The following is a 15,273-nucleotide window of genomic DNA, read 5'->3' as shown; positions in this document are numbered from 1 at the left end:
GCAGAAATTGCTCTAAGAGATATCTATTCTTGCTAATCCTCTTCCCACTTCCACTCTGCAGCACTAAACTTTCCTCCAACTGAAACATTTTTTCCTCAGTTATTATTGGAGAGCAGAAGGCGGGGGAGTTTGTTCACACTTCTGTTGAAGCGAGCAAACATCTCCTTTTAATCCTGAATATTATTTGAAACTCCAGTATTATATGATATTATTTTTGCTGCTGAACAAAGTAATGGATGCATTCAGAGCATTTGAAAACGGGTCGCTCTTGCCCAGTTACTCTGCTCCTGCCAGATGGGATCCCTTCCGTGGTCCCTTGGGCTCCATCCAGCCCTGGCAATTCAGGGTTCTGGCAGCAGTAATGTTGTTGGTGACCTCCCTGTCACTTGCTGAGAACCTGGCTGTAATCGTGGTAACTTTTAACTTCAAGCAATTGAGACAACCTGTCAATTATGTTATAGTCAATTTGTCTGTGGCTGATTTCCTGGTCTCACTGACTGGTGGTACCATCAGCTTTTTAACAAATCTAAAAGGTTATTTTTTTATGGGATACTGGGCTTGTGTATTGGAAGGATTTGCTGTCACATTTTTTGGTAAGCTTGATTTTGTTTGTAGTTGTATGTTCTTTTCCTTCAACTTCCTTCAATGTATTCTACTGCAGCTTCCTAAATCACTGACTTCGCATGCCTTTCAATTCACTGGTAATTTCCCCTGTTACATACATTCTGTAGTGGAAAGTGAAAAATATATCTCTCTATCCCTGTCATATACGTGGCCTGTTGCATGTGTACTGATCATTGAATACGTTTCACAGAATGAGGAAAAGCCTTCCAATAGAATAGCAGCATTGTGGGGCTTATGGTAAAACAATTTCAGGAAAAAAGTTCTTATGCGTAGCTATGTTCAATATTTGTATTTGTTTGTGCATATATAGATAAATAAGAGAGAGAGAAAGAGAGTGAGTTGCTGCCCATAAACTGTGGAAAATCTCAGGGCATGGAATATCTTTTGTTCTCTGTCTTCCAGGGGCTCTGAGGAGCAGGGACACACCTGTAACAGTCAGTCTGCACACCAACACCTTTTTGTGATTTTTTTTTTCATGGCTTTGTTCACTTACTACAAAAAAAATATTAGAAGTACTCTAAGAGGAAAAATCCTCACTACACAGTAGCCCGTGTAAATACATCTCTGCAGAGTAAATGGGATATTAGTTTAGAATGGGGCATTTACTCACTTGAGACAGACACTCATTCCTGTGTCCTGTCCCTGTCTCTGAAGCTGCACGAAGACAGTCAGTAATGCTTGTCCCTGCTCTAAATCACACAGTGCTGATCCTCAGCCTGAAAAGGAGTCCCAGAGCTGCTCTCTGCCTGTTTAAGACAGACAGAGGGAATGTCACTGAGGGACAATGCTTCTACATCAGTTTGTGGCATGTAAGCTGTGTCCTATGGAGAAAGATCAGGATGTTTCAAGATTTTGGTGTCCCACCAGGTAATATGTGCCTAAACTGACAATTTGATGTTGTGGCCAGCTGTCTGCACATTTGAGTTTTCTGATCGCATGAAATAATTTTTGCAAAGATAATGTTTTGAAGATTTTAGTTAATTACTTTGGATGCTACACATAATTTGCAGCTTTTCAGTGTAGAACTAAAAGTGCAAGTCCTAATCACTTAACTGGCCTGATTAGCTGCTTGGTTTTGTAGCCCTTTTACTGTAGACTGGCAAACTGGACAAACATTAAATTCTTATGCTCTTCATTAGTATTAAATAATGCATATAAATTGCCCATCCTTTCATAACTTGTGTTGATAGAAAAGGTGTCTGATGTTGTGGGTAGTCAAAGAGTGTAACTGGCTGCCCAGAGTGGTTGTGGAGTCTTCATCTCCAAAGATACTCAAAACCCAGCTGGACTTGGTCCTGAGCAACCTGCTGGATGGACAGTGCTTGAGGGGGAGTGATGGCCTCCAGAGATGCTTTTCAAAATAAACAGTTCAGGGATTCTGTAATTTGGGATGGTGTTTGCTGTTCAGTGGTCTACCCAAATTTGATGCTGTGTTCTCTTGCTCCAGGCATTGTAGCTCTCTGGTCCCTTGCTCTGCTGGCTTTTGAGCGGTACGTTGTGATCTGCCGCCTGCCGAGAAATGCACGCTTGAGGGGGAAGCATGCAGCTCTAGGTATTGTCTTTGTGTGGAGTTTTTCCTTCATTTGGACCTTTCCACCAACATCTGGTTGGAGCAGTTACACCCCCAGTAAGATTGGAACTACTTGTGAGCCTAACTGGTAAGGCCACTCTCACAGAGGATGGTAAAAAACTGAAACTTGCGGTTCAGGATGCCTCAGGGCCAGGAATTTAAAGGAAAGGGTTAAAGATGATGTAAATCTCTGGAAAAAAAATCAGCTGTAAAGAAAGCTGTTATAAAACTGATCAAAATTTTCCACGATCGGTTTCTAAAACAAAAATTTCTAAAGGGTGGAGCCTCCATCTCTAATGAAAATAATCACCCTAGACCTTGTGCTTTTTGTCAAGAGTTAAAGGGCAAAGAGATAGATTTTTTTCAGAGACTGGACAATGCTCTGAGCCAGCTAGTCTGACCCCATAGCTGGCTCTGCTTGGAGCAGGAGGTTGGATTACATGTCTCTTCCCATGTAATCAGCCCCACAGTCCTTTTGTACTGTGCCTATAGTTGTAGGATCCCCTGCTAGTCCCTGGGCAGGAGATGGCCCAGGGCTCCGTCTGGGGATATGACTAGAGCTGCAAAGGGGCACGTTGAATAAAAATATTTGACAAAAATACTAGTGGCATCTTTGAAAAGAAAGATTAATATTCCTAGAAAATAATAAGAACACATAGTAGTAATACATACAAAGGTATTTTGTATTTTATACAGGTACTCAGGAGCTTATGCTGACCGTACATACATTATTACATTCTTCACCACCTGTTTTATAGTACCGTTATTGGTGATTTTGGTATCCTATGGAAAACTGGTGTGGAAGTTAAAAAAGGTAAGAAGAAGCACCCATAAGAAAACTTTTAAAATGTGTATGCATGTAAAAGTTTGGAATTACTGTGTTTGATTTTCTGTAAAGATCAGACATAAGCAGGTCAGATTTGCAGGCTCAAACACACTCAGTTACATCCCTTATATATAATTACCCTTACAAACAGAAATTCATGCTATGGTTAGAAGTGGTGTTTTAAAGCGTGGAGTTCACATCACTTATCAGTACATCTCATTAGTCAAACATCATACAAGTGAAACAATGTCTACCTCATAAATAAACAGAATGATCCAGTACTGCTTTATTCACAATTATGCTTCAATTCAGTGATATTTCATAAGACTCAAACCAGGCAAATTAGAATGTGGCTTAAAATGACTGTAGTTGTAAATTTTAAGAGTGCTGCCTACTACTTAGTAATATGCTCAAAATAAGATGTAGCCTTTGCAAATAATGCCATGCTGTTTAATAAACAAAGTATTAGATTGTCCAGGAATATTTTCCAGGAAAAGTCCAGGAAAGACTTGAGAAACGCTTTTCAATTTTCTTTAATGGTTGTGTTGACCTGATCCAAAGGAGAAGCTGCAAAATGTGATAAAGAAGACAATAGAACAGGAAAATTCCTATTTGGTCCAGGATTTGAGAACAAGATTCTGGGACAATATTGATGTTTCTATTTATTACAAAGCTCTGAAAAGCCAGTACCTGCGACACTTTCTGTAAATCTATATTGAATTGCCATATGATTGTATCTCACAACTAAGCTCATTTTCAAAAATCTGACTACAATGAACAGAGCACCAGAACTGGTGTCTTGATGTTCCCAACCACCCCTCTTCATGCATTTTGTCCCACCTTTGTCACAGTGCAGGGTTGTTCCTGAGTGGAATAATCTGCCAGTCCCTCAGTCCCAGTGACCCCAGCTTTACAATGTCAATTGTAGCTTTCACTGAAGCATCAAAGTTGATCAGAGAAATTAATCTTTGGAAAAATAAAAAATTAGCAGTTTACCATAGAGGTAAATTATTATGGCAGTATTCCTTTGTTTGGAAAATAAAGCACCAGTATGTTTTTCTTTACCAGTATTTAGAGAAAGGAAAAGCTATACGTGAAGAAAAGACCAGGCTGATGATATGAGACAGAGATGAAACCTCTGAAAGTGCAATAAAGGAGATTGTGCTCCTTTTCCAGGAGACTGCAATCTGCTGAAAGGGAGGCTGGGCCGCTGTCTATGTAGGAACAGCATGCATTAAAAAATGCTATGGAAATCTCATATATTGGCAGGGACTATCTTATCAGTACCAAACACAGCCTTTGTTAATGCCTAATAACTTGCAGTTATTGTAACAATTCTTTATTGTTGTTGTTGTTGTTATTGTTGTTGATGTTTTTGGTATGTTTATATTTGGTAAAAACTGATGCAAATTGAAACTTTCTACAGAGGTGAGGACATTGCCCTTCCTAGGAGGTGCAGCTATACCTCTTTAAGCACAAACATTGAATTCTCCGAGTGTAGTTCAAAAGTATTAGGGAAAATGTCTCCACAGAGTTCTAACATTACTGCAGGAAGTTAAAAGGCCACCTTACACAAACAAATCTTATTTTATTAGAATGTAACATTGCAAGACCTGGCATCAGGTTTTTCTGGAGCCATACAGAGTTATTAATTATTTCTCGTGTAAACTAACATTTCATAACAGCACCTTGTTTTGCTAAGTCATCAGAAACCAAACAGGGATGTTTCCCAGAAAGACAGTTTGACATCAGCTAATTTCTGTGTGAACCTCTGCGCCTAAGCTTCCTGCATGATCACTGAGGAAAAGAGAGAGAGCATTCCCACTAAATGCCCCAATCCCACTTTAATTCTGATATCATTAGTTCATAAATGCTCTTCTGGAGAAGGCCATGAGGCACCACTGAGCCAGACAGACTCCCCTGGTGTGCATTTGCCCCCAGGTGCAGAGGTTGCACAGCCTCAGCAGCATGCCAGACACCCAGCTGTCTGCAAAAGCTACGTGGAATAGAAAGTGCTTGAATTCAGCTCAGTATCTGCTTATGACTCACCATGATGTTCTTCTTTTTCACTTTGACAATAAAAATATAAAGATACTTAAGCAAAGGAAAATTTACTGATGCTGTGTATGGTAACTCGTGTCCCTCAGCAGTAGCTGCAGCACCCATCCCTCTGTGCTGCTGCCCTTGGGAAGAGCAGGTCTTTCCTTCCAGCCTGGCCCCTAGACAGCTCACTAAAGTCACTGGTTGGACACTGGTTGTTTGTTTTCTAAATCTTTTCTCTTTTCTTAAAAGGTGTCAGATGCACAAGGCAGGCTGGGAACTACCAGGAGACCTGAAAGACAAGTGACTAGAATGGTTGTTTTTATGATCATTGCCTTTCTAATCTGCTGGATGCCATACGCTACCTTTTCTATCCTAGTCACTGCATATCCCTCCATTGAGCTGGATCCTTGTCTGGCAGCAATTCCGGCCTTCTTTTCCAAAACAGCCACTGTTTATAATCCAATTATTTATGTCTTTATGAACAAACAGGTACTGTATGCTCTCAGAGTGTCTCTAACACTCATATTTTGCTATTTTGTCTTGCTTTATAATGAATTATTTCTACCTACCTGTGTGTTAGCTAGCAACCATTACAATATCCAGCATTTAGAATGAAAAAAATATTTGCCTGGTGGAAGATAGTGTAAGCCTCTGAGCATTATTGAAATATAAATGTTAATAATCATTACGTTTAGATATTATAAAGGAAAATCAGCCCTTAGGGAACATGAGTTAGCTTCCTGTATGAAAATTATCTTCTCAAGACTGTCCCAATATATTTCAATAATTCTTTAAGAACACAACAACATTAAGTTGATCTTGAGGTGGGGTGCACATTTTCAAAGCTTGAATTTGTCTTGGGGAAATGAGGCATTTGTGGTTTGTGTGCAGAGGGGTAGAAGTATTGCACATGCCCATTTAGCAGAGAGCTTTTTTCTCTGGAATGAGGGCAGAGGATTGGATGCAGAAAAAAAGAATTGACATGGGGATGAACCAGCATGCTGTGTGCTCACAGTGATAACAGGCATGATAATAAACATGGGCAGATTTCTGCAATGAATGCAGCAACTGAGTGGTGGCATCAAGCTCATAAATTAAATAAAGAAAAACAGTTAAGTGACTGTTGGATAAAAAATGCTGAATTTATTTATGCAGTCCTGCAGCGAGAGCTATTGCTTGTCCCACATCCTGTGTACAGCACCCTAATCTCCCAAACCATGTAGATGTGTGCTACACTTCACCCTGTTTGTGGATGAAACAATAAAAACCCATCTTTGAGTAGCCAGGAATTTAGTATACGAAAGCATGAGTCTGGAGAAATGACCAATCATGTCCATTAGATATGATTACCTAGAAGCAGAAAAGAAAAATTATTTTCTAGATTAAGATTGGCTCTTTTCAGAACACAGTTAATTTTTAGGTTTAGAGTTCTTCGTGGTGGCATAGGCAAATCTATTTTATAGGGTTATTTCTTTATATTCCCAACTGATTCATGAGAGAATTTCCAAGACTTTTAGCTAATATACGGATTGATTTATAGAATCATTTTTACATTTCTTATGCGTTTTTACTGATCTCCTGTTTTTTCACCTTTTTAGTTCAGGCAGTGTCTGATTCAATTGTTCAGTTGCAGTGCCATAGGAACTGCAGAGTCCAACTTGAACCTGACTTCAGAGAGAGCAGTGCCAGCCCAAGAGAGAAGAGGCAGAGAGATGGCCCCCACGGCAGTTCATAGCACCATTTCTAAGAGGAAAACTGGAGATGAACACAGAAGCCAACAACCTTTGGCCCTGTTGACAGCTTCAGAAAACAAAATGTGTCCCATGTAGAGTGGGAGATGGGATCATTAATGCAATGCTACAGCGTATTTCATTGTTACAATCACCTAATATAAAGGTTTGTTGTCACTGGGAAGGGACATTGTGGTCCTGTGGACAGCAGCTCCTCAGTGCCTGTAAGAGGTGCTTGGCTCTATGGGTGCAGTCAAACACCCAAACAGCCATAAGGTGAGTCCCTTCCTCCACTGCATTTCTCTTCCCAATCCACAACCAGCTCGCAGCAGGTAGTGGCACCGCACCGCTGTGTCTCTCTGCCTCCACTTCTAAGTGCCTGTTTCTGCTTAAGTCACATCCTCCCTGCTTTAGTTGGACTGCTGATTCCAGAATAAGTTATTAACTTGTTACTACACCTCCACTTTCAGAAGCAAGGACGATAACACAGATACTGCTTCTGTAAACAGTGAAAACTAATGGAAATTGCCAGCTTTCCGTGTCTGTATTCCATCTCATGTTTAATTCGCACAATGAAGTGCAGCAATATATTTAGCTTTAGTGGAATGTCACTTGCACATGAAAAGCCAAACCAGGTTAGGAGTGTAATAAAGACAGACTTCTGTTTTACAAAGTGTTGGGGATCATTGTATGAAATGTTGCTAAGAACTAAGCTTGTGCTAAGGCACATTGGAATTTTAATCCTGTATAAAATCCATCTTTAATTGAACGCATTTTAGGAGAAAAGGCAAAGGCTGACTGTATTTAAATGCTTTAGGATGGAAAACCATTATTTCTAGAGAAGACATTAGAACAATGCCAGCAGGAAGAAGTGTTGCTCCATAATGGTATAGAGAAGCTACACTAGCTTCACCCTGTACGGGCCTTAGCTATAGAAATATGATATGGAATGAATCATCCATGGTTCAGTTTTACTTCCAAAAAATAGAACTATTTTACACAGAATACATAAATTTTGTTTCTATCAGGTTTTTTTTTGTTTCTGCTTTCTCTGAAAATGTTTGAAAAACTATGTTGCCTTGAAAAAGAGTGGGACTACCTGAGACACCTGTGCTCAAAGCTACTCCCTAAGCAGTACCTTGCTGACTTGGAAGCCAAGAGCCATTCCTGCAGCAGCTGGAGATGCTGGAGAGTCAGGAAAAGGTAATACAGACATCCAGCACAAAGCATATCCTGAACCCCTGGTATGTTGCAGAGGCTGGTTTCAGTATGACTCCCCTGCTCGTGAGGAGGTGAGCTGGGGTGCAGGGACAGGCACGGAGCGTGTCCCTGAGCCGCTCTGGCCGCGGCGCGCTCGGCAAACTGCTTGGCCCTTGGCCATCTGCTCCTGCCCCTCACAGCACTCACACCATGGACAGCCATGCTCTTCGTTTTGTATCTCACAAAAGCCCTTTGGACCTATTCTACAAGGTGTCCTTTGCAGAAGAGGAGAGGTTAGGAAGCATCAGATCCTTTTCTGATTAGAAGGATGTTCAGATTCTGTTGCCCTGATTTCATTTTGGGATGGTAGGATCCAAAGAGAGGAGTGAGTCTACAAATAAAATCATGAGCTGCGCATGTGAGAACTCACTGCAAAAGACTGTATGCTTTTCGTATTCATCTCACAAAATTTCATGAGGTGACTGCCTTTTAGAATGTAATTTTAGCTTGAACTTTTGCAGGGCTCAATCTTAAACACAAATGTTGATCCCTGTTCTGACAGGGACATTCCTTACCGTTCTTTAATCCTGTGTTATCTGTAACAGAACAATGAACAAATGTCTATGCCTTTTTAAAATGTTTTGGAAATACTGTGAGATAGGAAGAGTATGGTATTCAGTTATTAATTCTGTGCACCTTTTGGTGCTCATTAGTCCATTAAAACAGCCAGATATGATTTGAAAGTGAAAATTCTTGCATTTAAGACTCAGATTTTCTCTTTCAAGGATATATTGACCTAGGTTAATCACAAGTTAATGGTATTACATATATTAAATCATGAAGAATTGGCAGAAGTGCTAGTGTTTAATTAAAAGCAACAGAATTATTTTATCTCCGGAGAAGGTGAGGATATGTAAAGTATCACTCTGTAGTACAAAATAAAGCAACAAAAATTAAGTAATTGCAAAGAAAAAACCAATGTAAAAATGCATGGAAATTATGTAAAAATGTATGGAAAGCAGTAGAAAACAGCAAGCTGTCTCTGTGAGATGTACCCATCTCTGATAGAAACAAGGAATAATAGAATCAATGGGTATTTTCATCTTAAAATGTCTCCAGTAATGCTTTTCGGGAGGAGGAGGATACCTTTTTTCCTACTTACTTGTCAGAAAGTCCATTTTAAAAAGTGTGAACACCTTGACACATTGTCATGGTGGGCCCACCAGAACAGTATCAGCCTGGGAGCAAAATATTACAGAGCTCCCAGGATCTGCTTGTTAAGTCTTTCAATGTAACACAATAAAAATTTTTTTTGAACTACAAACAAAACTAGGGGTTCAGAGTTGTGCACAGTGATTAAAGGGACACATTTTTGCAGTATGTGGTAAGAGCATGGCATGAATATTTTACCATATACAAAAAGTAATTTAGGCAATGGATAGTTTTAAGACCTTAAAATTTCATGAATAAAAGGTGTTAACACTGCCAAAGTCAGCTTGCTTGCACTTGATTGGGAGCTAATAAACAGCATCTTGTGTCCTTGAATTTTCATTTTGCCACCAAGAGTATGCCTAGAAATCACATTCTTTAAAAAATTTTGTAGCACTGTTTATTGTTTGCAAAACTAGCAACGTAACACTACGCCACTGTCTGCTTTGTGATCATTGCATTTTAATGATGTAATCTGGAGAAAGATACTGCCTTTCCTGCAAATCATCCATGGCATAGGGGGATAATTGATTTGTGTTTTTTCTTAAAAATGTGAGCAATACTTCAGCAATCTACTTGTTTGTAATGGAAATAGTCTTCTTTTGTTTGTTTGTTTTTTAATGTAAATGATGGTTGCCATGAGAGTTACTCTTGTGTTATGAGGTTATGTTGGTTCCTTTGGGATAACAGTAAGAAAGGCACTGACACTGAAGCCTAGCTAAATAATTCACTGAGTGAAAACCAGAAATTATGGAAAAGATAACAGCAATCTTAGGACCCCTCTGGTGATGGACACCTCGTGTTTCAGCACGAAATTAATCTCTCCTTTTGGGTCATGATATGCTACCCAGACCCTACCCAGGATGAAGTATTCCCACCTGGTTCTTGATATCTTTATGGTACGTCCTAGTGAACAGTTACCCATCTTGTGCCTGTACAATGCTGGACTTCCTAGGTGGCACACCGTGGTTCTCCCTCACTAGGAATGAGCCCATACAGGTGCATTTTAAGGCAGGTGTATCCTAACACCAGAGCATGTGCACAGGGTATGGAGTGGTCACTCAAGCTAATGAACAGGTCTGTAGGGCTGAGGCCTCTGTTTAAACTCTGCTCAGGCTCTCTTTGAAATCACTGTCTCCTTGTTTCCTTGTCTTCTGCTGTGGCCCACCTGAGCCGCTGCATTTATAGTTGTGTCAGTTCTTTCTCATGGAAAAACTAACTCACAAATCTGTTCTTAAAGTTGTATATTCTTGAGAAAAACCCTGAACAAACAAGTGGATTTGAGCATGGGGGAAAATATCCAAAATAGCTTTCAAAAATAATTTCAGTAAGGCATAAAATACTGAGGTTTGAAAGTGCATTGTGCAAGTTATTTTTCATAGCCTCAAATTTAGAGAAAGGATACATTTTAAAAGGTCATAATATCAGCTCACCTCATCACCCACTTGCAGGTGTGATGGTGAAAGTTCAGACACTGAATGTCTTTACAAACTTTAAAAAATGTTCATGTTCTTGCTTTGACAACAAACAGCACAGCTTCTCTGGGGATTCCTTACTGCTTTTTGAAGATACAAATGTCTTAACATACAGATTTTGTTTCTCCTAAAACCACATGTACTGCAGAGCACTTCTGGAGGAGTTCTTGTTCAAAGTGCAATGGCATGGAGAGGGGCAGAGATCGTTATTGAAGATAAGCTCTACCAGAAGTTCACCATAAACCAGATTATTCCATCATAGCTCTGATGTGGATTAGCTTCTAAATAATCTATTTGTATCTCATTATAAACAGATAAATTAATGTAACATTATAAAGCAATTATAATTGCTGCTTTTGCAAATATTTTTTGCCTTGTTTTTTGGTAAAAGATGCACTTAACCACATATCTGAGTTTCTTTCACTTTTGAATGGTAAGACCTTGCCCTTACCCACACTGAATCTTTATTGCCAAGGGCTCTGAAAGCAAAAATGCAACTATCAATCAAACCAAGTTTGAGAAACACATTTCTCTCTGTTTCTGATTTTGGATGAAATATTAATTCCTGCTTTTTTTTTTTTTTTTTTTTTTTTTTTTTTTTTTTTTTTTTTTTGGTTTGGTTTGGTTTGGTTTGGTTTGGTTTTTTTTCCTGCTTTCTCTTCCATTCATTCCTTCACTGTGTTCAGAGCACCACCTCCAAAATAAAACATTTCTAATATTCTCCCTCTGGTTGCTCTTACCTGCAGACCTGACATCCCACTCAGAGGAGACTCCTTCCTCCAACAAATGCACTTGGAAAGGAGAGAAGGGTTTGACAGTGAGATGAGGTCTAAGCCTAAGCAGTTCAGCATGCACATATGTTTAGAGTGAACATGACGTTCCTCCACCACTATTCCAGCCTGCGTGTTCCCACAGATATACACAGGGCAGACCTATTTGACATATTTGTTCACAGTCTAGCTAGAGGAATAATATACATATTATATGGCTAGAACATTTCTGTTTAATTATGACCTCAGTGAAAATGATTATCGAAGAAAACAGAGTCATGAGCATTAACAATAATTCTCATCTCAATTATTGAGAAATATAATTTTAAATGATTGGTGAAGAGAAGATTCCTAGAAAATTTATGATAATGTTCTTTATTATAATACTTAATATTATAGATTGTACTATTTTTTCTCTTTATTACTTTATATTGAAGTCTCTTTCCTATGTCACAAATAGTTAAAAATCTGTAAGAGAATTTAAGGGCCTTTCAGCAATTTGGCACACCAGTTTTATCTCAACTATTATCTAGCTGCATCAAGATATTAATGTAGTCATCTCTCTTTAGTCTCAATGAATTACTATAAAAATGTCAAACAATTAGATTATATTGGCCAACACAGCCCTGTTTGATTGAGTACAGATGTAGGCAATGTCCCTTGAATCACACTGATAAAGAAGCAGAAAGGTTTGTGGAATTCCAATGCAAATTTATTTCAATGTGCATCCCACTTCAGATTCTAATGCCATCTTGCAATACTAATAACCAAAAAATGATAAGTAGGTATTTGCAGATGAAATAAACGTCAGTGTCATTCAGGAGAAATACCAGTGAACTCTGTTGGAGGAGAAAAAACTGAAAACTATAAACCCAGCACAGAGGTCAGTGTGCTGGTGCAAACACAGATACTGCCCAAGGGCACAGATGTGACTATACCAAAGGAGCAAAACGAGTATTTCCTTTACTTATGGGAATAGTAGTGCTTAAATTCTGTTTCTGCTGGACCAGAAAATGTAGTATATGCTTTTGTGTCAGGAAGACAACCAGTGTCTAAGTACTTCATAGCAATACCTGGTTACAAATATCTCAGTGTTGGCTTCTGTGCTATTCTGGCAGTCACTAGGACTGTGCCTTCCTTTTTCTGCTACACAAACTGTGCATCCAGTGGCACATGCAGGCCCATCATGGAGTGGCAAGGGACAAATCCTTACAGATTAAATACCTCTCAATTATCTGGTGCCCACCCAGATCACATGTGATGAAAAGCTGAAGTTGTGCTGTTATAACTTAAAAGCTGGAAACAGCTTCTGTTCCATATATGATAAAAATCCAGCAGGTAGTTACGTCGGTGATGTTTTGCTGCTGCAGACACACCACGAGCAAAGCACACTGGCAGTGTATCTCCGTGGTGAAGCCTGCCTCAGCTGGAAGAAGTCTGCTCCCCCTCTGTGCCTGCACCTCTGTATCCATGTGTACCTGAGCTTCTTGAGCAGCAGTGCAGGAGAAAGCATGCACCTGTGTTTTTAGTGACAGTGACAGGATTACTTGCTAATCTTCAGAAAAAAAAATGGCCCAGAGAAGCTCAGATGCAGAATGACAAGGTAGGAACTCTGTGTCAGTACCGTGCATAGTGATCTATGCAATTTAGCTGCTGCCTCATAGCCAGGATTAACCAAAGTACAGGTGCTCATCTACATACCTCAGCTGCAGCGTTCTCCATACTCTGTTTCTACTCTGTAACCTACTTCAAGAGTTACAGGCTCAGATAAATTCTGAGGACATGACAGAACTGCAAATATTTCTGAAACCCATGCTTTTGTTCCATTAGGAAATCTTAGTTAATTCTCTCCACTGGTGTATTGACAGGTAATTAATATACATCAGCAGGAGAACAGACTGTTCTGGCTGCTTCTACAGTGCTGAGAACTCCAGCAGATAAGCTCATTACAACCAGAATGAAGGCCAAGATGTCTGCTCTGAGCAGATGTTTTCATCACAAGCTTGTTTCCCTACATTCTTCTTCCAGGATATTGCAGATTACAGGTCTTAGCTGTAATTCCACTGTCACTCTTCTCTCATCAAAATCACTTTCTACTTAAGAGGTTGTTCTCCAAGCCATTGCCTGCAGTTTTCCAAATGAACACTTCTGTCCTACAACACAAAACTGTTCTCCCTTACTGATGGATTATGATCATGGCTTCATTGCACTAATCAAAATACATTGGGAGCACTGATCTCTTTCTTAAAATTTTGGCATCAAAAAGAAGACAGAGAAGAGCAGTGTGGACACTGGTGCTGTGATATAAATTTGATCTACTACCCAGTATCCAGTCAGATAATAAAACACCTGTATTACATAATGTTTTCACACAGAAGCCAGTACAGTTTATGATTGTCAAGGGAAATTACCATCTGCACTTCTGAAAAACTCAGATTTGTTTTGGTTTTTTTTTCTTTGCTTTCTGGACCTCTCCCTGAACTTCTTTCACAATTGACATACTTGGGCAAAAATTAAGAAAAAACCCACTCAAAATTAAAAATAATTTTAGACAATAATGAATCTGATTCTTCAGTTTACTTCACTGTTATTATCTACAGCTTATCTTAGTGTATCTATAGCATAGAGAAGTTATGCCAACTTGGAATCGTGAAATTGTTGATTATGGTTATGGTAGGCCCATAAAAACCAGAAGTCTTAACCATCCACCTTGGTAAGAAATTTATGACATTAACTTCAATTTCTTTAAGAAAATTAAGTCATCAAAAAAGCCAGAACATTATAAAAATATTTTTAGATACCTTTCAGGAAATAAACACAAATCCTAATTAGTGCAGCCCTGATTTCTGGAAAAGCTGTACATCTTTGTAAACATCTAGTTTCTCCTAAAAATTTCAAATGCTAAACATCAAGTATGAGACTACCAAAAAAAGTGACAAGTCATGAACATTCGGTTACTGGAAAGGATGCTCTATTCAAGCTCAGTACTGACTCACTTCCAATTTAATCTTGACAGTTTTCACCCTCTTCTGCCATCATGTGTGAGGATGAAGTGCTTTATGAAACAAAGAGAAAATAAATCATGGTAGTTATTCAGTGACAAAGAAATATCTTCCTAAATATTTCCCATAGTAAAGGAAACTGTCACGAAACACCCTTTCAATTTCTTATACCTTCCTAGCCCAAAATATTGGCCTTTACTTGGAAAGGGGTCCTTATTTTGTTGGCTTCAACTGTTTGAACTCAGCACTGACTTCGAGCACTCTTTTGGCAGAGGAAGCAAACATTTCTTCATAGATAGACTACTGCATTTACAATGTTTATTTTAGTATATTTCAAAATATACATACATATAATAGGTATCAAGATTCATATTTCATGGAAAATTAGAATTGATATTTTATCCAGCAATATTGTTAACATTCCATACTGCATTTTTATAAAAATGACATTAAGTGATCTAAAATTCTTCCTCTTAAGTAAGTTGTAAGTAACCATAAGCCTTAAGTAACCATCTGCAATACATTAAATACATTTCTTCTCTTATTCTGAAGACTGTTCTGCCTGCTACTTTTGAAAATGCCACTACAATGTTCATGAAAGATTCCACATGCTCTTCTATCACTGGCTGAGAAGTATTCCATCAATTTATCACCTGAGTACCAATCTGGGTCTTCTAACAACCAGAAAATATTCCAGGGCACATAGGCATGCCTTCAATTTTAACTTGATCACATCTTCAAAACCCATGCTGATAATCTGTCACTGTGTCCACACGAAGACACTGCATTTGGAGGCCTGAATTAATACCCAGGAAGGACTTTAA

The 15,273-nt window shown here is 38.9% G+C and overlaps 1 protein-coding gene across 1 annotated transcript; it reads left to right on the top strand.

Annotated features, from left to right (window-relative positions):
- The first annotated feature begins 232 nt into the window (after positions 1-232).
- Positions 233-6,892, top strand: LOC121353481 (vertebrate ancient opsin-like). The gene is made up of 5 exons (XM_041467352.1): positions 233-593; positions 2,072-2,282; positions 2,891-3,008; positions 5,313-5,552; positions 6,662-6,892. The coding sequence occupies exons 1-5, from the start codon at positions 233-235 to the stop codon at positions 6,890-6,892; spliced, it is 1,161 nt and encodes a 386-aa protein (XP_041323286.1).
- The last annotated feature ends 8,381 nt before the right edge of the window (positions 6,893-15,273 follow it).

Source organism: Pyrgilauda ruficollis, unplaced genomic scaffold (genome assembly GCF_017590135.1).
Source record: "Pyrgilauda ruficollis isolate IOZ18807 unplaced genomic scaffold, ASM1759013v1 scaffold207, whole genome shotgun sequence".
NCBI classification, from domain to species: Eukaryota; Metazoa; Chordata; class Aves; order Passeriformes; family Passeridae; genus Pyrgilauda; species Pyrgilauda ruficollis.
This window is presented reverse-complemented; position numbering and strand designations above follow the sequence as displayed.